At 44.1% G+C, this 25273-nt stretch overlaps 1 protein-coding gene across 1 annotated transcript in view; it reads left to right on the top strand.

Annotated features, from left to right (window-relative positions):
• The first annotated feature begins 1146 nt into the window (after window positions 1-1146).
• Window positions 1147-25273, top strand: part of Bcat1 (branched chain amino acid transaminase 1) — a 95127-nt gene continuing 71000 nt past the window's right edge. The window contains exon 1 of the mRNA XM_016008322.3: window positions 1147-1285. Within this exon, the coding sequence (XP_015863808.1) occupies window positions 1280-1285 (6 nt within the window). The 5' untranslated portion in view covers window positions 1147-1279. The remainder of the gene's footprint in view (window positions 1286-25273) is intronic.

Below are 25273 nucleotides of genomic sequence, written 5' to 3'. Positions count from 1 at the left end.
AGATCCACCTACCTCTGCCTCCCGAGGGCTGGGATTAAAGGCATGTGCCACCACTGACCAGTGGCTTCATTTCTTCTTATTGTGGATTAATGCTCCATCATATGAACCATAACCCACTTATTTCTGCTTGATGAATAGTGCTACTTGAGTTAAAGGCTGCCTAGACTTAAGGTCTCTTGAAGGAAAGGTCTTTTTATTGTTGTGCTGGGTACAAAGATAACTCAATACATCTGTCTGTCTGTCAGATAAATGATCCAGTCTTACTACCATCCCAGGCACCAGAAAAGGAAAAGAAAGAAAAAATTTTTTATTTACTTATTTACTTGTTTCTTTTATAAAGGATACAGGCAAAACAGTCATGGACAAGGTAGTTCTCTTCTAGGGAGTTAGGATGAAAATTCCACAGCAGAGACTTCTGCTTAGATTTACTGAACAGAAAGTTTGTCATATCCTCAGAGGGAGGCGGCCCTCGAGTGCAGTCAGCTGGACTGGAGCCTGAGGCTCTGCATGGAAATCCAGTCACAATGACAAGTGTGTGTGTGTGTGTGTGTGTGTGTGTGTGTGTGTGTGTGTGTGTGTGTAGAGGGGGAAGAAGTGACCAGGTGATGGGGGCAATTTCACATCGGAAAAACTTCTCTGTGTGCACATCAGAGGATGCAAACTAAGGAAGCTGGCTTCCCAGCCTGAGAGCCCATCCCAGGGCTCAGCCGGTGGAAGGAGAAGGAGAGAACAGGCTCCTGCTAGCTGTCCTCCAGTTTCACACAGTGCGTGCCTGACCCTACACAAAATTTATTACATTTATTTAAATGTGATTTTAAAAAGTAAAGGAATTGGTATTTGAGAGTAGGCTGAGGGGGAAGTGAGAACAAGATGGGTAAGACCCACAACCCTGGAAAAATCCAACCTGTTCCTTACTATCCCCAAATACATCTTGAAACTTCCACTCTCTGAGACCTGACCCTGGTGCAGTGTGACTCGGCAGGGGAGGGAGGTAGCCAGAGCTTCTCTCCGCAAGTAGAGAGGAAATGAATCAAAGGTGCTGTCAGATAGGTCCTCCTCCGCTGCCTCCCCTCCAGCAGTACAAACACTCGCTCATCACACAGTCTGAGGCCCAGCTGCAGCTCCCTGCAGGGCCAGTCGCTGATGCAATCCGCACCAGAGCGCTCCTAGCTCTCCATCTTCCGCGCCCCGCTATCCTGAGCGCCACGTGTCGCCGCGCCACAGCTGGACTCAGACCTGCCCCAGGGGCTGGAGCTACCACGCGGCCACGCCACTAGCAATGAAGGTAAGCGTCTGACTGCTGGAACGCAGCCACCCACCGGGGACATCTCCAACAAGCCTGCTTTGTTCCCTGTCCTCCTCGGCCACCAGGCGTGGGGACCCAGCTTCATCTCCGCCAGCAGATGCTTCCACTCGGACTCGTGTCCGGGGTCTGTGGGTGCGGTACCCAGCTTCAGAGAACGCCACAGCGCCTGTCCCACGTGCTCCCAAGGCAGGAGGAAGGACTGTGTTCTTGTGTCTGAGCTGCCCAGAGATGGGGTTTGGGGAGGATGCTGGGGCGCTCTCCTGGGTGGGTGTAACAGAAGGAGGAGGAGGACTCTCTTAGCTGCCAAAAGCGGGCAGCTCAGCTTGTCGGTTCCAGCTTCCACGTGGAAGCTTCAGGGCAGCCTGAAGGACTGGAGCGGCCAGGAGTTGCATTCTAATGCTAGTCTGAGGTAGCTAGCCCAGCCACCAGCCAGAGGCGTTTCAGGCTTTTTTTTTTTTTTTTTTTTTTCCCCAGGACTCTGGCTCTGGAAAAGCTGCCAGATCTGAAAGGCACCCCTTTCTAAGGGAAATGATACTCCATTGGTTATGCCGTTTTCTAGCTTCCGGGAAGGAAGATTCCAGTAATAAAATGTGGGCTTTTGGGAGCAGCGGAGCGCAGCCACGTTTCAATTTCTGGGGAGGTGGAGGAGGGAGTTAGAGATACAGACTGCTAAAGCCTCACTGGACGGAACCTCCACGTCACTTCTCCATTCATATGGTGGCTTCCTTTGCCTCTAGCCCTGACAGACATGGGTATTTAAAAACAAAACAAAACAAAACAAAAAACAAAACAAAAACCTCTACGTTGTTTCACTAAATCATATGCATTTACTATTTTTATAGACATGCATTTAGTGTATTCACTATCTTTCTTATTCGGTTGCTATATTTATCTGCCTTAAATATGAGTTCCCAAACTCCATGGGTGGGTAGTCTATGTACAGAGAAAAGCTACAAGCAGAAGGCCAGGGGTTTGCATTCCCCTACCGTGGCCCCTTTGGGAAGTCTCAAAGCTCTATAACTAGCGAAGGGGGGTGACCTAGGATGGTACTTTCTTGTCTGGAAGATACTTTGGGGGGGCATCTCAGCTTAATTTGCTTTCTGAGCCATAGAGACAAAGGATGGAGAGTTAAAAAAAAAAAAAAATGTCTCTGTGAGCCAGGCTTGGAGGCATGCACCGGTAGTCCCAGAGCTTGTGGGGTAGTGAGAGAAGAATCGGGAATTTAAGGCTATCCTTGGTTATGTAGCAGGCAACCCTGGGCTACAGGAGAACAGCCCTGGACAAAGGATGCCAACAAAAGCGGGGTGGGTGGGGTGGTATCTGTATGTAAGAACTAGTCTCAGCTCATTGGATTCTAAAGTTTATTAATTATTGGAATGGGTTGGAACCTTTGGGAAGGAAGTTACAAACAGCCATATGATCCTAACTGATATGGTTTTGGGGAGTACCCGTGACTTTGCCAGTTGTTTCCGTAATTGTTGGTTTTATTCCTTGTCACGTGTGTCCATGAGGGAACTGCTTGGAAGCCGTTACCAACCTGGAGGAAGTTAGTGCTATCCGGACCTTGTTTCAGTGCATAAACAAAGAAACAGCCTGGGCTTTTGGGTTATGTACTTTGTGGTTTCAGGATGCACGCTTCATAGGAAGCCTTTTGTGGAGGTGGCATGGGATGCCTGGCTGAAGAGTTTCCTCTATTCCTCCAAAGCCTGCTAACCACATTTATTAATTAAAAAGGTTTATTTTTATGTGTGTGGTGTTTTGGCTGCATGTATATCTATCTGTGCACTGTGTGCATCCAGAAGAGGGCATCAGATCCCCTGGAACTGGAGTTCCAGAGGGGTGTGAATCAACATGGATTCTGGGAATTGAACCAAGGTCTTCTGAAAGAGCAGCCAGTGTTCTTAATCACTGAGCCATCTCTCCATCTCTCCAGGCCCTAGAGGACAATGTTTGAGTCCATTCTCTCCACCCACCATGGGGTCACCAGGTTAGAACTGAAAAGATGGGGCTTGGTAGCTAACACCTTTGCCCATGGAGCCTCTCACCGGCCCATTGTCTTTTGTGCATATGGATACGATGTGTGCTTGTGCCTGCATGTTTGTGTGTGCAAGTGTGGGTGTGCACATGTTACATGCATGCACATGCCACCATGCATGCACATGCTACATGCATGCACATGCCACCATGCATGCATATGCTACATGCATGCACATGCTACCATGCATGCACATGCCACCAAGCATGGGTGAGGTCACAGGGCAACCTCCGGGCTCCTTGCTGTCCTCATTGGAAACAGAGTCCTTGTGAGCCACTGAGTATGTCAGGGGAGCTGGCCTGTGAACTTCCAGGAAGTATGATGCGCCACCTCACTTGACATTGCTGAGTTCTGGGAACTGGAACTCAGGTCCTCATGGCTATGCCTTACCCACTGAGCCACTCCACCTCCCACAATTCCTTTAAGTATGTAACAACTCCAGGGAATGTTCAGTGTATTGCTGGGGGCATGAGTGTGGGACCTGTGTGTTAGATGTCTCTGTCCCAGCTCTCTGTACTCTCTGTGGGACACCGCTTTCCCAGCAAGCATGGGAGAATCTAGCTGACCCACTCGCTTCTCAGCTGCACCTGTGGGCAGCCTTGGCAATGCCATTTTATCTCTTGAACAGCTGCCCAGAGCTCAGAGTGCTTAACCGAGCCTCTGATACCCATCCCTCCTGCTGGGCTCCGAAGCACAGCTGGTAAGGAAGGGCTCATTCAGCCAAGTCAGCTGAAACTAAGTTCTGTTTAAACCAACAGAAACACACCTGAGAATTGCAACCCAATTTAAAACAAAACATTTTAGGGCTGGAGAGACAGCTGGGTGGTTAAGAGTGCTTGCTGCTCTCACAGAGCACTGGAGTTTGGTTCCCAGCTCCCACATCTTGTAGCTCACAGCACCTGTAACTCCAGTTCCAGGGAGTCTGATGCCTTCTGGCCTCCATGAGCAGGAGCTGAAGTGTACATATTCATGCACAAACATACGTCAAATGAGCCCCAAGTTAGGATTTAGGGTGTACTGGTCCATAGGTGTGACCCTGTCTGCATTTGAAGTTGGTGGCATGTTAAAACCTCATTAGATGCCCGGTGTCGTGTGAATGGGAAATCAAGGTAGAGCTTTGGAGGCCAGTCAGGCACCAGCTCCTCTTGCATCACTGTTCTAAGTCATTCTCTGGAGTTACTCACTGAATTACATTACCTCCAGAACTGAATATTTATGTCCTTAAAATAGCTTAGAGAGGAGACCATCTTACCCGCAATAGCACAGTGTATTTCACAGACACTTTCTATCATACAGGCTAGGACTTCTTGGGTGGAAAAGAGTTCCCCCAGAACACTTGTCTTATGTTCAGTGGCTAATGGGAACTCCCTCTGTAGACCAGGCTGGTCTTGAACTCACAGAGATCCGCCTGCCTCTGCCTCCTGAGTACTGGGATTAAAGGTGTGAGCCACCCCCCTTACCCCTACCCCAAAGATACATGTTTTTTAAAAAAGACTTTAACTCTTATTTTTGAATGATTTATTTTTTTATGTCTCTGTGTGTGTGTGTATGTATGTATGTGTGTGCGCGCACATGCCATATGTGTGAGGATGCTATCAAAGGCCAGAAGAGGGCCTTAGGATCCCTTGAATGGGAGTTACAAATGGTTGTGAGCAGCCTAATATGTATGCTGGGACTGAACTGAGGTCCCCTGGAAGGGTAGGAAGTGCTCTTTACCACTGAGCCATCTCTCCAGGCCCTATTTTTATAAAAAGATTTTACCAGATAGTCCTGACTGGTCTTGAACTTGAGATGTCATTGCCCCTGAGTGTGGGGTTGCCACATGGTGTGGGGTTGGCACATGGTGTGGGGTTACCACTGAGTGTGAGGCTTAAGCTGCCATACTCCAGGAAAGAGAAAATGTCAAATAATAAGGTTGAAACCTATTCTGGAAATATAGAAAAAGGATCAAAGTAAATAGAAAGACAAGTATAAGAAGAAAATAGCCAACCATGGTGGTACAAGCCTGTAATTTCTGCACCCAGGAACCAAGGCAGGGTTGTTAAAAATCTGAGGTTAACCTGGGCTGCATATTGAGTACAAGACCAGTCAGAGCCATATAGCAAGATCTTCTCTCTAATAAAAACAAAAGAAAGAAAAGGGAAATGAAAGGGAAAAAAAACAGAGGAAGTTATATAAAGACATAATTACATAATAAGCAATAGTTTCAAGTTATACTAAAAACCATGGCTCTTCAGGATGGAAAAACTGTGAACTTGCTATACATTGAAAATAACCTTAAATTAACTAAGAAGAAGAAGAGGAAGAGGAAGAGGAAGAAGAAGAAGAAGAAGAAGAAGAAGAAGAAGAAGAAGAAGAAGAAGAAGAAGCAGCCAGCTCATTTATTCTTTATTCTCATGTATAAACCTGAATGTTTGATCACTTGGCGTTAGCTGTCTCATATACAGATAGGGTATACTTCTGTTATTTTGGCTTTACCTGGATGTCTGCCTTTGGAAGCCTTGTTTGGTTTTGGTTCTTTGAGACAGAGTCTCTTGTAGTCCAGGTGAGGGTGTAACTCACCACATAGCTCTCTATGTGGGCTGGAGACATGCAAGGGAAGCCTCTGGAAGAGCTTCTGAGGCCCAAAGCTCCAATTCCTTGAGTGTAGATATAAGAACACCTGCTGCTGTGCTCATCCAGAGAAGCCACAGCTGTCTGACAAAGAAACACAGCTGAGCCTCGGTCTGCATCCGTCCTGCGTATGGCCATGGTGGATTTGCACAGGGCCGTCATCGAACAGCTGTTTGCATTCCACTACCACACAGAAGGGGGGAATTCTGCCAAGTGTGGTCACTTCTGATTAGCTGGTTCAGCTACCGCTTCTTGTGATCAGCGTCCTCAGCAAATTGTGAAATCATAATAAGTAGTTCTTTGAACTTTGAAGATAAAAGAGTGAGTTAAAATAGGGAGTTGAGCGTGGTGCCGGACACCTGCCATCTAGACACGCTGAGATGGAGACAGGATCATAACGTTTGAGGCCAGCCTGGGTTGTGTGAAACTTGGCTTTAAAGAATAAGGATAGCTGTAGCCATCAAGTATGTGGGGAGGCATACTTCATCACGGGCTCCGTGGTGTCGGGTTGGTGGATGCTCTGTGCACCGGAGGACGTTGCTGGTGACCCAAGAGAAGCAGCAGGCTTGAGGAAGGGTGTGCTAGCTTAATTAAGAAAATGATGCTTGGGTGGAGAGCTGCCTTGGTGATTAAGTCTTCCTGCTCTTCAGCTGACTCAGGCTGGATTGGAGTATAGAAAGTCACATGTCCCAGTGCTGCTCATTCCCGTCCTTGTCCACTTGTTTTCCTTTGTTGCAGACAATGCTGTTTTTAAGCAAACTAATGAAGGCATACCAGGACAGATACAAAGAGGCACTGAGACAGGGTTCACCAAACCCTCGGATTCTGAAAGAAAAAAAATCTACTAGGCTGTTTTGTACTTCCCTTCTGTCAAAGAAGGGTTGTTCTTTTGGGTTTATTTTTCTAGCCTTTAGATCTCTCCCAGGGAGAAGAGCAGGGCTTCTCCAGTTTCCTGCAGACTTCTGCCACCCGATGAGTTCATCTCAGCTTCCTGTGTTTGTTTCCCTTCCATTACAACTATTTATGCTCCCTTTACCTGACAGGATTACCAAGGGGTTTACACATATTTTTACTTATTTGTACATTTATTCATTTAATTCTGTACACACCTGAATGTGTATATATGTGTGGGGCCAAAGGAATACCACATAAAGTTTGAGGCCAGCCTGGACAACATGAGCTCCCATCTCAAAACAAACAAACAAACAAACAAACAAACAAACAAACAAACAAACAAACATGAGCTCCCATCTCAAACAAACAAACAAACAAACAAACAAAAAAACCAAGCAAGCAAGCAAGCAAAAACAAGCCTCCTCCCTAATTAAAAATAGAAAAGAGTATATAAATGTGTCTTTAATGTACTAGTTATACAGTGCAGTAACGACCTACAAACAGCAGCTGATTTAATTTCATATAATTAAACCTTGGGATAGCTAGCTCTTTCTGATGCTACTAGACTTCATAGTGTGTAATTTATCTTATTCTTTCATTTCAAAAATATTGTGTGGTTGTGTACAAGCCACAGCACAGGGGTGGAGCCTGTTCTTTGGGGAGTCTGTTCTCTCCTTTCCTCATGTTCCCCAGGATGGAACTCAGGTCCTCCAGCCTGGAAGCAAGTACCTTTGCCCACTGAGCCAAGTCTCTTCGGCCCCACATCGTTCCTAGTCCTGAGACATAGCTGTGTTTGTGGAGACAGATGGGGGGAGAGGGAGGGAGGGAGGGAGGGAAGCAAACACAAGTATATTGCAGTTGAATTCTACAGTTAAACATCTGTGCACAGTTCAGTGGCAGTAAAAAAAGATTAGGTACAGAAGTCAGAAAAGCTGTCAGGAAGGTGGGACCCCGGAGTTGAACTGGGAAAGAAGATCACATGACCAGAAAGCAAAAGCATCATCCACTTTGCATCCAACCCCAGACTCATTGTTCATTCCCTTATGTGGTGGTATTGTGTTCCCCAAAATATTGTGTACTCTAATAAATTTATCTGGGGTCAGAGAACAGACAGCCACTAAATACAAAGGCTAGAAAATGGTGGCACTCACACCTTTAATCCTAGCATTCCAGTGATAGAAATCCCTCTGGATCTCTGTGAGTTCAAGGCCACGTTGGAAATAGCCAAGCATGATGACACATGTCTTTAATCCCAGAAAGCCAGCCTTTAATCCCAGGGAGTGGTGGTAGAAAGCAGAAAGATATATAAGGTGTGAGGACCAGAAACTAGAAGCATTTGGCTGGTTAAGCATTTTGGCTGGTTAAGCATTCAGGCTTTTGAGCAGTAATTCAGCTGAGACCCATTCCAGATGAGGACTCAGAGGCCTCCAGTCTGAGGAGACAAGACCAGCTGAGGATCCGGTGAGGTGAGATAGCTGTGGCTTGTTCTGTCTCTCTGATCTACCAGCATGGACCCCAATAACTCGCCTCGGGTTTGATTTTATTAATAATGACTTTTAAGAATCCTGCTACACCCTTACTTTCCAGAATCTCCCTAAATCTGTTTCTGCAGCCCAATAGTAGTGCCCTCTCCCCAAATCCCCCACATGCTCTGAGCCTCCTGACTGCAGTGAGGTCACTTCTGTGCCAGCCTCTGAGGCAGAGGTGCCTGGTCCCTTCCCTTAGGCTGGAGACGGGTGATTACAGCCACCGCATCCAGTGGGTTCTGTGTAACTACCCCTCTGTGCTGTTCATCAGGCTGTGCTGTCTTTTCCTCCCATAATTGGCATCCTGAGCTCTTGGCCTCCATCCACAGACATTCTATTGCTTGTCTCCAAGGCTCTGCATTGGAACAGAGTGGCAGAGAGTGGGACTAATCACAGAGGAGCGATCTCTGTTCCATGCTTTTCTTGTGTCCCAGAATGATGACCTCAGCCTACTGTAATGTGTGCACAAAGCACATAAGAAGACTTCTCACTGTAAGCCTCTGGCTCTACTGAAGGTCTTGGGGCCACAGGGAGAAGCACAGTTGTTTTTCTGTTGGCTTAGTGGCTGCATAGGAATCTACCGATATTTTAATTATCATCTGTGACCCTACAGTCCATCAGAAGTCAATGCCCTGCCCCGAAGGCCACTCACATGGAGGACCTTCTGTAGGTTTAAACTAAGTCTCTATTGTATTTACCAACAAAGGCAGTGCCAAACTCTAGTCCCACCCTTTCCTTCCAGTGTGTCTTCTCTACCCCAATTGCTGGCTCCTCCATGGCCAATCCAGTCAGCTAGTCGCTTGCTCCACCCCCAGATTCAAGGTAAACTTTATTTAACAGTCTTGAAGTGTCACATTGCTATCAAAATTCCCACAACAGGCAGTGACATAAAGGCCCTGAGCACGGATGAGGGCCAGAGGGTGGTGTGAACTCGGCTGCACTCTGAGGAGGCTGCCTGGCTGTTTTAATTTTCTGTTTTAGACTTTAAAAAATTATTTTATTGCCGGGTAGTAGTAGTGGCAGCGGCGGCGGCAGCGGCTGCAGAGGTGGCACATGCTTTTAATCCCAGCACTCAGGAGGCAGAGCCAGGCTGATCTCTGTGAGTTCGAGGCCAGCCTGGTCTCCAAAGCGAGTTCCAGGAAAGGTGCAAAGCTACACAGAGAAACCCTGTCTCGAAACCTCCCCCCCCCAAAAAAAAATTATTTTACTTTTTAAATAGTGGGAGCGTGTGTGTGTGTGTGTGTGTGTGTGTGTGTGTGTGTGTGTGTACATGTGAGTGTCCTTACCCACAGAGGCTAGAAGAGGGCATCGGTTCTCTTGGAGCTGGAGTTTTAGATGGTTGTGAGCAACCTGATGTGGGTGCTGGGAACCAAACTTGGGTCCCCTGGAAGAACAACAAGTACTCTTAACTACTGAGCCATCTCTCCAACCCCCAAAGAGCCTGCTTTTCAATTGACTCAACATTCTGATGTATGGAGTGGTTGTGATGATAATGTGTACCCCTTATGGAAGGTGTGAAGATTATACACAGTCACACAGGCAAAGCATATTTAGGATTGTATGTTCTGCATAAATATCAGCTAAACTTATTACAAGATATTCACAGAATAAAGCGGACATTATTTTTTTCAAGCCATATATGGTGGCTCATGTAATCCTGGAACTTGGGAAGGTGAGTGAGCCAGAGCAATTTGGGTTTGAGGCCAGCCTGGTCTACAAAGTGATACTTTATCTCAGAAGCCAAAGCAGGAGCAGGAGATGTAGCTCAGTCAGTCCAGTGCTTGCTGAACAAGCATGAGATCCTGGGTTCCATCCCAGCACCACCTAACACTGGGTGTGATGGGGCACACTTCTAATCTCAGCACCCAGGAGGTGGAGGCAGGAGGATCAGAAGTTCAAGGCCAGCCGTGGCTACAGAACAAATTTGGGGCTAGCCTGGGCTGCATGAGACTCTGTCTTGAAAGCAAAAGAAATGTCAGTCAGTTATGCATTGGGAAGAAACAACTTGATTTCAGCTGCCCCAGGAGGGAAGGCAGTTAATCTCCATGGTGCTCAGTCCTCCAGGTGGAGTAGAGCAGTGACCTCCTAAAGGGCCTGGAGAGTGTCAGCTGTTAAGAGCAAGGACTTTTCTTACAGAGGACCCAAGCTTGGTTCCCAGGACCCACAATTGCCTGTAACTTCAGCTCCAGTGGGAAACAGCCCCCTTTAGACTCCTCTGGTGCTTGCACACACATACACTTATCCACCCCCTCCACACAAAAATCTTCAAATAACTAAACCCTCAAGGGAGTGGATTCAAAAGCAGGCACCTTGGGCCTCTCCTTTTTCCTTGGCCCTGATTTGAATCAGAAACACAATTCTTGCTCCAGGCTCAGACCCTTGAAAACACTATCTATGGAAGACCCTTTTTCATTAATGATTTTCTAATAGACAGCAATATTGAGGACCAGGCAGAGCATGTGGCTGCCTCTGGCTCTTCCAAAATGATATGGGACACAGTCCAGCTACTTGGAAAACTGCTTCAGTGTGTGGGACTGAGTGATAGTTTGGTCATTTTCTGACTGTTCAAGACCAGCCTAGGCTTATGAGACCCTGTCTCAAAGAAGCAAAATGAGAAAAAAAAAAAAACTATAACACTAAAAAATATTGAAGACCTTTTATTCACCTACTTCCTTAACTGGAACTGTTTACTCACAGAGATAAAATGTGTGCCAAGTGATTGGCAATAAATAGCCCCCATGCACTTCAGAAATGTAGCCAGCTTTTCATTGGCCACCAGCTCACAAATAACTACACAGAAACTTATTATGAAAGCTCGGGCTATAGCTTAGGCTTGTTCCTAACTAGCTCTTAGAACTTAAATTGACCCATTTATAAATTCGTCCTATCACATGGCATTACCTCTCTTCTATCTTGCACCTCCTGTTTCCTCCCCGTGTCTCCTGGCGTCTCCTGTGAACCTAGATTCTCCTCCTCTTCCTTCCTTTCCCTGGAAATCCCACCTATAACTCCTATCTAGCTATTGGCCGTTCAGCTTTTTATTTCACCAATCACAGCAAATACATCCTTTTACAGTGTACAAACTTCCTCCTTTTTGTCTAAATAAAAAGGGAAGGTTTTAACTCTAACATAGTAAAATTATATACAATAAGAACAATTAAATCAGGTAAGAATTACATTCACAATGTCTAGCCCATTTGTATTTGGCAAATTCAGAGAATGTACTCTATTATCTGTCCTATCTTAGTGAGTCCAAAGTTTTGTACCTAATTTACTTTCTATCCTAACTTGTATTACCAACCTAAAAATATCTTTTTTGACCTTAAAACATCTTCTTAGATAAACAACTTAAGCTTTTATGTTTCTTAACCTTATAAACTTTACAGCTCTTATGTAATTTCCTTTTCTGAATTTAGTAACAAGGAAAACTGTAACTATAACATCTCTTCTTCAACTCTATCAGAGACTTGAGAAGGAGACAGTATTACTTGATTAAATGGGAAATGCAGAGCAAATAATTCCCCAAATTATAGAAGTGACAGAGACATCTGACTGCCTGGAATGTCGCTTAACATTTCTCTGAAATGTTGGGGCATCTGTCTTTGGCCTTCAGTCAGTCCTAGAATATATGACAGATTTTTTGTGTGTGTGAAGTAGGAAATTTTTGAAGGACTGTCCTACCTTGTCTTGGCAGTTTGTCAGTTGCCTTCTTTTGTGTCCTGCTTGTCCAGTTTGGACAGCATACTGTCAGCAGTCGAGGCAAGGTCAGTTTCTTGCCCAGTGGCTAACTTTTGCCACAGCAAAAGCAAACTCCATATGGAAGTTCTTCAATGCCCATCATCCTTTTTTGAAGTAAATTGGAGCTGCCAGGAGCAAACATGTCTCACTATCATAAAAAGCCTTATGCTATTAAAACATTTTAAATGCCACATTCTGTAGGTCTTTGAAGTGTTTGAAGGCCATCTATCTATCTAAAATATATGTTTGTCCTTGAAAACATACCTACCATGAATATAAGGTTGGTTTTTATAGATGACTAACTACTAACCTGTCTTTCTTTATTATCCCTAACTAGCTTTCAAGGATTAAAACTTTACATTTTTAAATGAGCTACATAGGTACAATATCTTAAACATAGAAGCATAAATACAGTATAACAAAATAACCTTAAATTTATATTAATGTACACAAATCTATACCCATGTAAAATATTTGAGACTAGTAATTATTCAAAAGTTGATTCAACAATCTACCCTTTTATTCTATCATTTCTATGCTATATCCCTTCTTTTCCCTTCAGAAAGAGATCCCTGAATTTAACCTCCTTTGTTTAGTTTTTTTTTCTGACCATGACCAGAAACAACTTGTAACCAAACTCCCAATGATGACAAACATTGATAACCCACTGAATGACCAAAAACCACCCACTGCACCTCTTAGAAAAGTGGGCATCATATTCTCTAAACGGCTTCCTATTGTCTTGGGGAGTGATGGCATCTTTAGGGAGCCCTGAGAAAATTGGGATAATGGTCAGGACCTGTGAGGCCTAGCTGTATCATTTGTTGTCTGGTCTCTGTGTAATGGGAACGTTTAGAACTTATCTGAAGTCCTGGCTAGAGTAGTCTATGAGGCTGGACATCTCAACTAGGAGCTTTTAAGTTGTTCTGGATGAGGAATTTTTAGGAAGCTGCAACAGAGGCATTTTGAGGCTGGACTACTTGTCTTTCTTGGTATCTGGTCATTTCCCCCTCTCCCTCTGAAAACACACAAACTTTTAAAGGTAACATATATATCTGCATTAACATAAGTGTGGGATGTGTGATGAGCACAAGTCAGTTAAACATGATTTTTTGCTTTATGTTTGAGCAGGCAAAGGCATATGTCGACTTTATAAGTGCATTTGGACTGTGTAACCAAACTGTAATAAATCTTTATCCATCCATATGAAAGGATGGCATGTAATAATAAGTCATGAGAACTTTGTAGCCAGCAAGATTTATTATGTCTCATCCAGTCTCAGTGTTATATCCATGTAGAGGGTTCAGCATATACATCTTCTGTCTTGTAGTCTTTTTTTCTTTCTTTTTAATGTCAGGATATCTTCTCCAATCAAATCTGATCTTTATTAATATTGAAGGAATCCATAGCTTTTCATTTTCTGTGGAAACAAAGGCACATCCTCTCCCCCAACACAACATATTTTCTAACTTCCATTTTGAAGTTAAGATATTCTTAAAACATATAGGTTGGTTTAATTTAGCAGTTGCCATAATCCAATGTCTCTCAGCAGATATTGTTTTTGTACATTATCATTTAAAAAATTCCAAGTCAACAAAGCAACATACAGGATCCAGAAGCCCTGTGTATTTCCCATCCTTATGGGTTTTTACTTTTCTATTGCTTTGCTCCTTTACTCTCTCTTTAAAGACTTCACTTATTATTTTAAAAACTGTTTATTTTTCTATGACTGTCTATATCCATTTTTTTTTATTTCTTTAACATGTAAGCACATTTTTTTTTTGTTTTGTTGTTTTTCAAGATAGGGTTCTCTGTGTAGTTTTAGTGAATGACCTGGATCTCACTCTGTAGACCAGGCTGGCCTCGAACTCACAGAGATCTGCCTGCCTCTGCCTCCCAAGTGCTGGAATTAAAGGCGTGAGCCACCACCACTCAGCTATGTAAGCACATTTTTAAGCATACTATATCTGTTTAGAAGTTTTTTGGTCTGGACCTGACTTTTTGCATGTTTGTTACCTTTTTTGCCTGTGTGAGCCAAGCCTTAAACTGCTAAGTAGCGGCTAGGTCCTCTGTTGCATGGCTTGGGAGCCCTTGGTGGCAGGGCCTCTTAAGAGAGCTGTAAGCACAGGTTCTACTCGGAACCTTCCTCCCCACCCCCCAGCTTCCTCAGGCCCTGTGTAGATCTCCATGCCCCATGTTAGGTGCCAAATGCAGCAAGCTTTTTCATCAGCTGCTAGCTCAAAACTAATGACACAGAAACTTATTAACGTGAAACCTCGGACTATAGCTTTAATAAGCTCTAACTATCTATAACAAGCTAGTTAGGCTTGTTCCTAACTAGAATTTAAATTGACCCATTTATAAATACGTCCTATCACATGGCATTACCTCTCTTCCATCTTGCACCTCCTGTTTCCTCCCTGTGTCTCCTGGCGTCTCCTGTGAACCTAGATTCTCCTCCTCTTCCTGTCTCTCCCCGGAAATCTCCCCTATACCTTCAATCTAGCTATTGGCCGTTCAGCTTTTTATTACACCAATCACAGCAAATACATCTTCACACGGTGTTCAAATATCCCACAACACAAAAGCACAGAAAGAAACAACCAGACTGAGGAAGTAAGTTTTAACTCTTTGGAGGACCAGACTACATCTGAACATTTAAGGGACCTCAGTGGGAAAGGGGCTTTTCTGTGTGTGGCTCCAGCCATCCAGGAAAGGCTAACTAGCCAGAGTTCTCAGGAAATGGGAGAGCTACATGGCACAGTGAGTTTGCCAAAAGCCCTTGTGGATCATGAAAGGTCAAGTGCTACTTCTTAGTTCTGCCCTGGCCTCACATTAAGCCAGGCTGCAACTGTGCCCTTTGGAGCTCAGGTTCTGTGGTTCTTTTCTGCTCTAAATTATATACAGTTCAGGTTTCACAAATGACACATGATGTCAAAGGAGCTCTTGACTCAGGGGTGTGGTGGAGCATGCTTGCAGCGCAACTAGTTCTAAAGGATGAAGACTATCGGATCACGTGGTCCAGGCCAGCCTGAGCTACACAGTGAGTTCCAGGTCAGCCTTAGCTACATGAGACTGTCTCTCAAAAACAAAAACAAACAAACAAACAAAAATATACCCCCTCCAACTAAAAATAAAAGAGTTTCAGACCCAGTATGAGTCTTCACCATAAAAATTATAAGTGAGGGTCTGGGGAGGTGGCTTGGCAGTGAAGAGCATGTACTTGCATGACCTCTGTGGCTTGTGTCCTAGAACCCTAATTAGCAGTTGCAAGGGCATGGGGACAGGACAGACCCATGTATGGTAATCAGGTGGAGTTCTCTAATGGCTGCAGCCTGGAACTGCAGCCTGTTTATAGGTACAGCTCAGGAAGAGTGGGGTCTTCACTAACACAGGCCAAAAAGAAAAAAAATAGCAAAAGTACCAGTGACATTTAATCGTGTGTCCAGTGGCCTATGGAAGCTGGACCAAGGCAAAATATCCTGTAAAGAGGCAAAGATGGAGACGATTTAATACACTGGCTGATCCAAAGTTACCACCTTAACAGCCACATTTAACCCCCCCCCCCTTTTTTTAATCTTTTGAGACAGGGTCTCATTATATAGCCCTGGCTGGCCTGGGACTATGTAGACTAGTCTGGTCTTGAACTCCCAGACATCTGCCTGCCTCTGTCTCCTGAGTGCTAGGATTAAAGGTGTGCACCAGCATGCAGGGTCTCACTTTTAAACAAAAGCTTGGTAGATGTGAATAATTCATCAAATTTCATCCATTTGTCAAACAGTGTCACAGACACTAGACATTTGAAAGAGAATGATGTCACTGCCTTGGAACAGAAGCAGGCGGGGCAGCCATCCAGTTCCATAACTGCCCTACAAAATGTGGCATTGAGGGCTGGAGAGATGGCTTAGTGGTTAAGAGCACTGACTGCTCTTCCAGAGGACCTGAGTTCAATTCCCAGCAACCACATGGTGGCTCACAACCACCCTTAATGAAATCTGGTGTTGTCTTCTGGCCTGCAAGAACACATGTAGGCAGAACACTGTATACATAATAAATAAATCTTAAAAAAAAAATGTGGCATTGAAACAGTTTCTTCAACCTGCAGAACTTTCCAAAGAGGATCACACACAGAAAGACTTGGGAGCCACTCAGTTTCTCAACCTTCAACCTTTTGAGTAACATCAGCAGAAGTGACTGTTTTGAACTCAGCCTTTATACTGATCAGGCTACAAGTCAAAATGGAGTCAGTCAGCGCCTGAGTTCCACAACACCCACTATTCTAGTTTCAACAGACACAAAACAATTTCTGTCTAAGCCTTATCAGATGTTCCCTGATGTTAGCCAATCCATTGGTTCATCTGATAAGAATTCTAGTTTGTGAAGTGTTTTCTGATTCTGAAATGGAAAATAATGTTCACTAAGCCAGGCGTGGTAGAGCACACCCGTCACAGCAGTGTGGAAGCAGAGGCAGGCAGATTGCCTCTAGTTTGAAGCTGGTATGGTCTGCAGTGAGTGCCAGACCAGCCAGTACTATATAGTGAGACCTTGTCTTAAAGCAAAATGAAAATGAAGCCAGATCTTTAAATTAAATTAAAAAGACCTTTCAAAGGTCTTTACAATGTGATTTTTAAGAAAGAACATTTTTGTGTGTGTGTGTGTGTGTGTGTGTGTGTGTGTGTGTGTCTGTGTGTACTATGATACACATGTAGTCTGACTTGTGGGGAGTGAGTTTCCTTCTAACACCATGTGGGTTTGGGGGGTCAAACTCACAACTGAACCTGGGCCCTCAGCAAGAGCAGCTGGTGCTCTTAACCACTGAGCTACCTTTCCAGCCTCTTAAAATTTATTATTATTACCATTTAAGATTGTCAGTGCTGGAGCTTGAACCCAGGGCCTTGTGCATGCCAGAGAAGCATGTTACCACTGCTCTACCCTCCCAGCCTCCCCTTTCTCTATCCACCTAAACTTCAATCCTGATTTCTGCTGGCTTACCCTACAAAGCCAAGAATCCAGTTTCTCCCAGAGTCAAGGTCCCTAGAAGCTGAACAGAACTCCTCAGGATGCTGTGATTGACAGTTTCCTGCCGAAACTGGCAATGACATTAAGTTTATAAAGATTGCACACCAGGATCAGGCATGCCCTTGGCACTGTCACCCCGGGAAGCTTGATGGGCTCGCTTGGCCAGCTGGTGTTTATTGTGAGCTTACTGATCTCCCAAGGAGTGCCGGATGCCCAGTTACTTCATTTCTGATAGGGCACAGCGGTTTGTAGAATGAAAGGATTGCCAGAGGGATGGCAGATGGAATAAATGACTCCACTCAGTGGGCAAGGGTCAAGCCTTCATGTCTCAGGGCTCTGTATCTGCATCCAGTCCAATTTTGTGAACTGATGAGTTAATGAAGGGTGTCTACTGGGGTTAGAAGAGCATGGGGTTTCGTATGACTTTTTCCTTAGGGCCATGCACAGTTTGGAGTAGAGACTGCCTTGGCCAGAGGGTGAAGGACAGAGTGATAGGCAGGCCTGTGGCAGTGGAATTGTTGACACTTCCTAAAAGAGCTTGGACCAGAAGGGTCATTGGCTCCTGTTGTTTTTCGTTCAACACGGTGGCTGCTCCGAAAGCAACTGCCAGCCCATCCGGCACTTGACTCTGAAGCCACCAAGCAGCGTTCGCCACACTGGCCCTCAGGCACGGACTCCATCACGGCCACTATGGGGAACTTTATCTTTCTATAGAACTCAGGATTCAAAGGTTGAGGTGAAATCCTGCTAGCTCAGAGAGGCCGAATAGCAAATGGTTACGATCAACCATGTGAGTCTATTGAATGGGTAATAGGGATTTATTAAGATATAAATTGAGGAAATACAAACACAGAACTGAGTAAACAGCTGAAGTCGTTCTCTGTTCTGAGAGGTACAGTGCCCTTTTCTTTGAAGGCAGCTTAACAGGCAGAGGGCCGATGGCTTCTGTTGTGCAATGGAACAGCAGCTGAAAGCTCACACCTCTCAATAGTAGACTGGCATTTAATAGAAGGATGTGAAGAAGAATAGATGCTGAGATGAAGCCATATATACACAGCCAAGAAGAATGGACAGCTGAATTAAAAAACCGTCAACCATTTCCAGAATTTAAAATCCTGAATCATGACATGACACTAGTGGAATTCAGGTGTTTCTGGTATATAGACTGCTCTCACCCAATGTGAGGTTGAACTGTTGACCTTGTGTACATCCTACTTCACAAATGAGTCTGTCAGATACGCTAAGCCTATAGGCTAAAGATGATGCCCCAACACTGCGGAGAAACCTCAGGTGACTGTCCAGGCAGCTGGCTGTTTCTGTCAACTCACAAAATTTTTGGAAGTTGCTTGCATGCACTTCCTGTTTTTATTTTTGTTAGCTAATATTATTTCCTTCTTGGGTCTCTGAGGGAGTTGAAGATTATTTAGTTATAGTTGAAGATCAGTTAGTTATAGTTGAAGATTAATTAGGATAGAAAGTGAATTAGATACATTTTGGACTTACCAAAATAGGATAGATAATGGAATTATTTTCTGTGATTTGTCCAATACAAATGGACTAGACATTGTTTAGGTATTTATTACTTGTATATATTGTATATAGTTATTGTACTTTTGTATATAGTTTTTCTTATGTTAGTTATAACCTTTTGCTTTTTTTTTCTTTTTATTAAAATAGAAAAGGGGAAATATGGTGGTATTTTATTTGTACTGGAATATGATTTTAATTGTATGTTAATAAAGTTGCCCGGGGGTCAGAGCTATTAGAGCCATAGCAAGAGCGTGGCGGTGGTGGCACACGCCTTTAATCCCAGCGCTTGGTAGACAGAGCTAGGTAGATCTCTGTGTGTTCAGGGATACAGCCAGCATTGGAGACATATGCCTTTAAGACCTGGAGGGCTGTACTTACAGGCAGTGACGAGGCGGTCATGTGTTTGGGTTTACAACCGATGAGAAGGCAGAACAGAAAGACTATATTAAAGACAAACACACAGGAAGTAGGTCTCTTTCAGAGAGGTAGGACCACCGCAGGAGGAAGGGTAAGGTTTTAGCTCTGAGCTCTGACTTCTTAGTTTTCTCTTTTACATTGGTTCTGTGTTTCTTATTTAATAAGACAGTTGGTTACATCTACATCTGGGCACTTCTCTGGGAGGAAGGAACCACAGTTGAGAAAATACCTCCACATTCAGACTGTCCTGTGGGCGTGTCTGATGGCATTTCTTGATGATTGATATGGGAGGGCTCCTCCCACAGTAGGCGCTGCCATCCTGGGGAAGGCAGTCCTGCCCTACATTCCTCAATGATGGACGGTGATCCCAACATGTGAGCCAAATAAACCCCAACTCCCAGGATGCTTTTGGGCAGGTGTTTATTGCAGCAACAGAAAGCACACAGATGCATTTCCATGGATGGCTGCAAAGCTCTTGGTGATCATTAATAGTGACACAGTGGAGCACAGGCCGAGGATTGCTGGCCTACAAGACCTTCAAGGAAAGCCAGTGTTTGCTGGCAGAGGCAGTTCCTGGCATTTAATCAGAACCAGTTTTGAGCAGCGCCCTGCCCTCCATCTTCATGTAGTCATCATCAGAGGTCCCTGGAATTACCCATTTTGTGTCTTGTGCATGTGAGTGCAGAACCTGTGGAGACCAGAAGAGGATGTTGGGTCTCCTGGGGCTGGAGTTACAGGTGGTTATGAAATCCCCTATACGGCTGCTGGGAACCAGACTCTAGCCCTCTGCATGTAACAGGCTTAGCTTTTGTGCCACCAACCAGCTCCGAAATCATGACATGGAGACTTACTATTAGTTATGAATGCCCGGTCTTAGCATATGCTTGTCCTACCAGCTTTTATAATTTAATTTAGCCTGTTTCTCTTTTGTCTCAGGTTTTCACCTTTCTTTCTTTCTGTGTGCCATGCTTTCACAGCTCCCCTGTGTCTGTCTGTCTGGCTAGCTGGCCTGGGTGTCTCCCTCTCCCTCCCTCATTCTCTCCCCTCTTCCACCCTGAGCCTAGATTCCCTCCTCCTCCTCCTCATTCTCTCTGCCCACCAGCCCTGCCTATCTCAGCTCTGCCGCCTAGCTAATGGCTTTTTATTAGACTAATCAGGTGCCTCAGGCAGGCGAGGTGAAACAGCCACACATCCTTACATCATTAAACAAATGCAGCATGAACAAATATAACACACCTTTACATAAAGTAATATTCTGCAGCATAAACAAATGTAGCATGTCTTTGCAGGTTAAAGTAACATTCCACAACATCTTCATGAGCAGCCAGCGCTCTTAAGTATTGAGCCATCTCTCCAGCTCTATGACATGAATTTTTCCCCCCAGACAGGGTTTCTTTGTGTAGTTTTGGTGCCTGTCCTGCATCTTGCTCTGTAGAGAGCACCACCTAGTGTTGTGGTGCATGTATTCAGGAAGCAGAGGCAGACAGATCTCTCTGAGTTCAAGGCCAGCGTGGTCTACACAGTGAGTTTGGGGCCAGCTAGGACCACACAGTGAGGAAAAAAAAAAAAAAGCATGAGTACCTATTCAAGTGACAGTATGTACACAATGTTCTCTACAGTCATGAAGGAAATATCTGCTGTTGTTTCTTTATGCCTCATTTAATTAGGCTTAATGTCTCCTGCTCAGAACTTGAGATGCAAGGCTATTTTGGTAAAATGCAAAATTCTGAGCTTGTTTCCGAATATACACTGAAATCTCTAATCTCTGCTCAGATTCTTCAGATTCTTTCTCTCCATCGATCCTGGGAAAAGAGCTTGAAGATGACCGGAGGCCTTTCAGGCGAAGGCTGTCTATTGTACAAAGAAGTACAGGAAGTACAGAGGAGGGGAGGGAGTGATGAGCAGGCTAGATGCCTGTCCTGTCTGAGAGGAGCCTTGGGTATCAGAAGCATTCACCACATTCGCTTTCCCTGTGACACTGAACTGCATGTGTTCTGCCTGTTATGTGGCCACAGGGACAATTCTGTGTGGTGTTCTGAGTGAAGAGGAGACCCAGTCATGACCAGGGATTGGGCCACCTGTGAACCTGCCTCTCAAGCAGGTTTGCCATGCAGAGGTCTACAGGAGCTGAGCTAAGGAGATTTGAAGATGAGATAAGGAAGTGTTAATTGATTGGGATAATTGGATTTAAGAAATCTGTTAAAAAAAAAATCAAACACAAATTTAAAAAATGCAAAGGATAAATCCAGAATAAAGAAAATACCAGCAGTGTAAAACCAAGAGGGAGTCACATCTATTGTGGCGGGGTGAAATGATCTGCAGTTCTTATCACCAGGGCCCCTGACCCACACTGTGAGATGATGGTGACTCAGGCTCAGTGGGCAGAGCGCTTGCTTAGCGTGTCTGCAGACCTGGGTTTGACCCCAGCACACGGTACAAACTGGGTGTGGTGGAGCGCTCCTGCCGTTCCAGCCTTGGGAGGTGGCAGGGGGAGAATTAGAAGTTCAAGGCCATACAGATACTTCGTGAGTTTGAAGCCAGCCTCGGGTTGGTGAGATACTGCCTCAAAAATCAACAGAGAATTGATCAGAGGTGACACGTGGTGGAATACAGATTTTTCTTGTTGTTAGTCATTGCTGAGTATTCACCTGTATCCAATGCCGTGTCAAAAGCTGACCAGCAGCTAGGCCAGTCATCAGACCCTGGGGGATCTCAGAGACGCCTCAGAACTCAGTGTACCTCACCAGACTCTGTTCACCTCCTCAGACCACAGCATCTGGAGGATCCCATGGTTCTCCTGGGAGCTCTTCCTCTGCCCGTCTCCCACCCTCTCCCTTTCCCGTCCTTCCTGCTGTCCACTCTGTGAGACTTGCTGAAGTCTGGCTGTTTCTTCTGTTGTCTGACTTCTGCTCATCCCATATAGAACAGCAGACACATGCTCTACCTCTGTCCAGCTTAGTGAATCATTGAGTTTATCAGGGTTGCGGACAAGAGCATGGGTGACTCACGGCAGTTGTATCACCAAAAAGTCCATCCCACCCAGCTCCTTGCAGAACTTACTGGCAAGTCTCCACCACTTTTTACTGCTCATCTGGCCTTGTGAACCTTTAAAAAATGCATTTATTTTATTTATTTTGTGTGTGTGTTGGGGGAGGGGGTGGTGGTTGAGTGCACATGCCTGTGGAGGCCAGAAGGGGAGGATGCCCTGAAGTTGGAGCTACAGACAGTTGCAAGCTGCCCAGTTGGCTAGGGTCCTCTGCAAGAGCAATGCACTCTCAATATCTGAGCCGTCTCTCCAGTCCCAGGCCTTTGGGGTCTTGTGAGTTTTAGGGACTTCCTGTATAGCTGAAGGTCTTCTGTGTCCCACCTGGCCCATGGTCAGGATAAATCTCTGTCACCCACTGGTCCTGCATGCCAAAATGTGGGTCAAGAGTTTCTACCTAAAACCTGAGAAAGCCTTAAAAAAAATTCTACCTGGGCAGTGGTGGTGCATGCTTTTAATCCCAGCACTCGGGAGGCAGAGGCAGACGGATCTCTGTGAGTTTGAGGCCAGCCTGGGCTACAAAGTGAGTTCAAGGAAAGGCGCAAAGCTACACAGAGAAACCCTGTCTCCAAAAACAAAAAGACAAACAAACAAAAATCTGAAATGGAGCTAAAAACAGCTTCCTAGTTGTCTCTCTTAGGCCAGCCGTGGCCTGTAGGTTTGAGATACCCTATGTCCGGTTTGTGGCATGTGGGCTTGACCTATGCCACGTTACACAGAGGCATCTCCAAGCTGCATAGTACACTGCATGGTGGATATAGCTTTTGCTAGTGCAGACAATAAAAAAATAAATATAAATAAATAAATAAATAAATAAATAAATAAATAAATACAATAAAGAGGTTTCTGAGCTACATGCTGCTGGGTGGAAGCATGGACCCACTGCATCGTATAGTCGGCAGTGAGTCTGGTTTCCAGAGCTGGTGATAAACATAGTTCTGCCATGTTGGGAAGCTGAGATGGGCGGAGCCAGCAGCCAAAGCTGCTGTTTCAGTCCTAGTAATGCTTCACTTTAAAGCAATAGATTCACAATAAGGCAGATTCAGATGGTATAAGACCTTAAATGGTTTACAGTGTGTGTAAAAATGTACATCAGCTTGGAAGAGAGAGGAAAAGGAACATAGACAGTTATATAAAGAAATAGTTTTAAAAAATAAAGTCTTTAAAGAGACAGTAAAGACAATATAAAAATAAGCCACATAAAGATGGATATCACACAGAGAATCTGGATTATGTTGTCTTTGGATTTTTAATTGCAGAAAAACATTTGATTGTAAAGGCTGCTCAGTTAAACCAATATGTGTATTTTAAAGATATCTTGACTTCAAAATTTGGATCTAAGGATATATTGCTTTGGAAAGGAGGCTCTGTTTTTGTTACCTTAGGAAGCAAGAGGCTATGTATTTGTTCCAGGTTAAGATACATCAGGTTTGATCAGCCAAGACCCCCTGAAAGGTCTCTGATGACCCCATGGCCCAGATCATCCATGGCCCAATCTTATATCTCCATAAGATTACCAGTGCTCTCTATCAGCAGGAAGTAGCCTAGAAAACTATGTCCACATTCCCAAAAATGGATTATGGAAGTTTGTCTTTGTTTACTTTGTTGGTTACAAATTGTTATTGATCATAGTCAATATCTTTCTAAAGGAAGAAAGGGAGATATGATATAGAAATATAGGATATTTTACATTGCTATAGATTTTAGTTTATTGATACAAATTTAAACTTAATTTTGTTATACATTTTATACATTTCTACTCTCATTTAAGGTATTACGTTTATGTAATTCATTTAAATTATAACGGATAATTAAGAAATACAGATTAATAAGTCTTATATGATAGTCAAACTTATAGTCATGTTAAGTTTTATATATATATATATATATATATATATATATATATATATATATATATATATATATATTTCAATTAGGTAGGTAATCTTCAAACACTTCAAAGACCTACATTTAAAATGTTTTAAAAACTTGGAATTTTTGGACAGTGAGACATGTCTGCTCCTGGCAGGACCAATTTACTTCAGAGAGGAGGATGGGCATTGAGGACACTCCATGTGGAGTTTATCTTCTTGGCAAAGACAGCCATTTGGGTAAGAAACTGTTATTGCCTAGACTGACAAAATATTGTGTCGACTGGACATGCAGGACCAATGGGATGGTGACCACTGAACTTTGCAAGGCAAAATCGTCCTTCAGGTTCCTGCTTTGCAGAAGAAACACTCAGACATTCTACAGGACACAGGAAAAAGTGACTGAGAGACTCTAGGCCTGTGGCCTGAAGATGGATGCCCCAACATTGCAGAGGAACTTTGGATGACTGTCCAGGCAGGCAGCTGTCTCTGTCATTCTGGATTTTTGGAAGTTGCTTACAATGCTCTGCCTCTTTACTTAGGTAATATTATATCCTTCTGAGGTCTTTGATGTAGTTGAAGACTAGATAGTTATAATTTTCCTTGGTTATGATAAGAGGTAAGATAGATATGAAACTTTAGACTCACAAATATAGGATAGATAGGATATCTTCTTTAATTTTTCCAAATACAAATAGACTAGATATTATAAATATAATTCGTGCTTGATAACTGTTCTATTATATGTAATTTTACTATGTTAAAGTTAAAACCTTCCTTTTTGGTTAGACAGAAAAGGGGAGGTGCTGTGGGATGTTCTGTATGCTGTGAATATGTGTTGCTCTGATTGGTTGATAAATAAAATGCTGATTGGCCAGTAGCCAGGCAGGAAGTATAGGCAGGATAAGCAGAGAGGAGAATTCTGGGAAGAGGAAGGCTGAATCAGGAGATGCCAACCTGCTGTCCAGGGAGCAGCATGTAATGGCACACAGATAAAGCCATGGAACACATGGCTACATAAACATTAACAGAAATGGGCTAAGTTTAAGTATAAGCGCTAGTCAGTAGTAGGCCTGAGCTAATGGCTGAGTAGTTTTAATTAATATAAACCTCTGTGTGTTTACTTGGGTCAGAGTGGCTGAAGACTAGGAAACCTTTCAGCTATGCTTCCTGAGTCTCTTGAGTTGTATTTATTTCCCTGACTTAAGAGTTTCCCTCTAGTCCACATTGTTCCTGTCTGAGAACATAGCTACACAGTATCCTGTATCCCTATTTCCTGCT

The sequence above is a fragment of the Peromyscus maniculatus genome, chromosome 3, assembly GCF_049852395.1.
Source record: "Peromyscus maniculatus bairdii isolate BWxNUB_F1_BW_parent chromosome 3, HU_Pman_BW_mat_3.1, whole genome shotgun sequence".
Lineage (NCBI taxonomy): Eukaryota > Metazoa > Chordata > Mammalia > Rodentia > Cricetidae > Peromyscus > Peromyscus maniculatus.
This window is presented reverse-complemented; position numbering and strand designations above follow the sequence as displayed.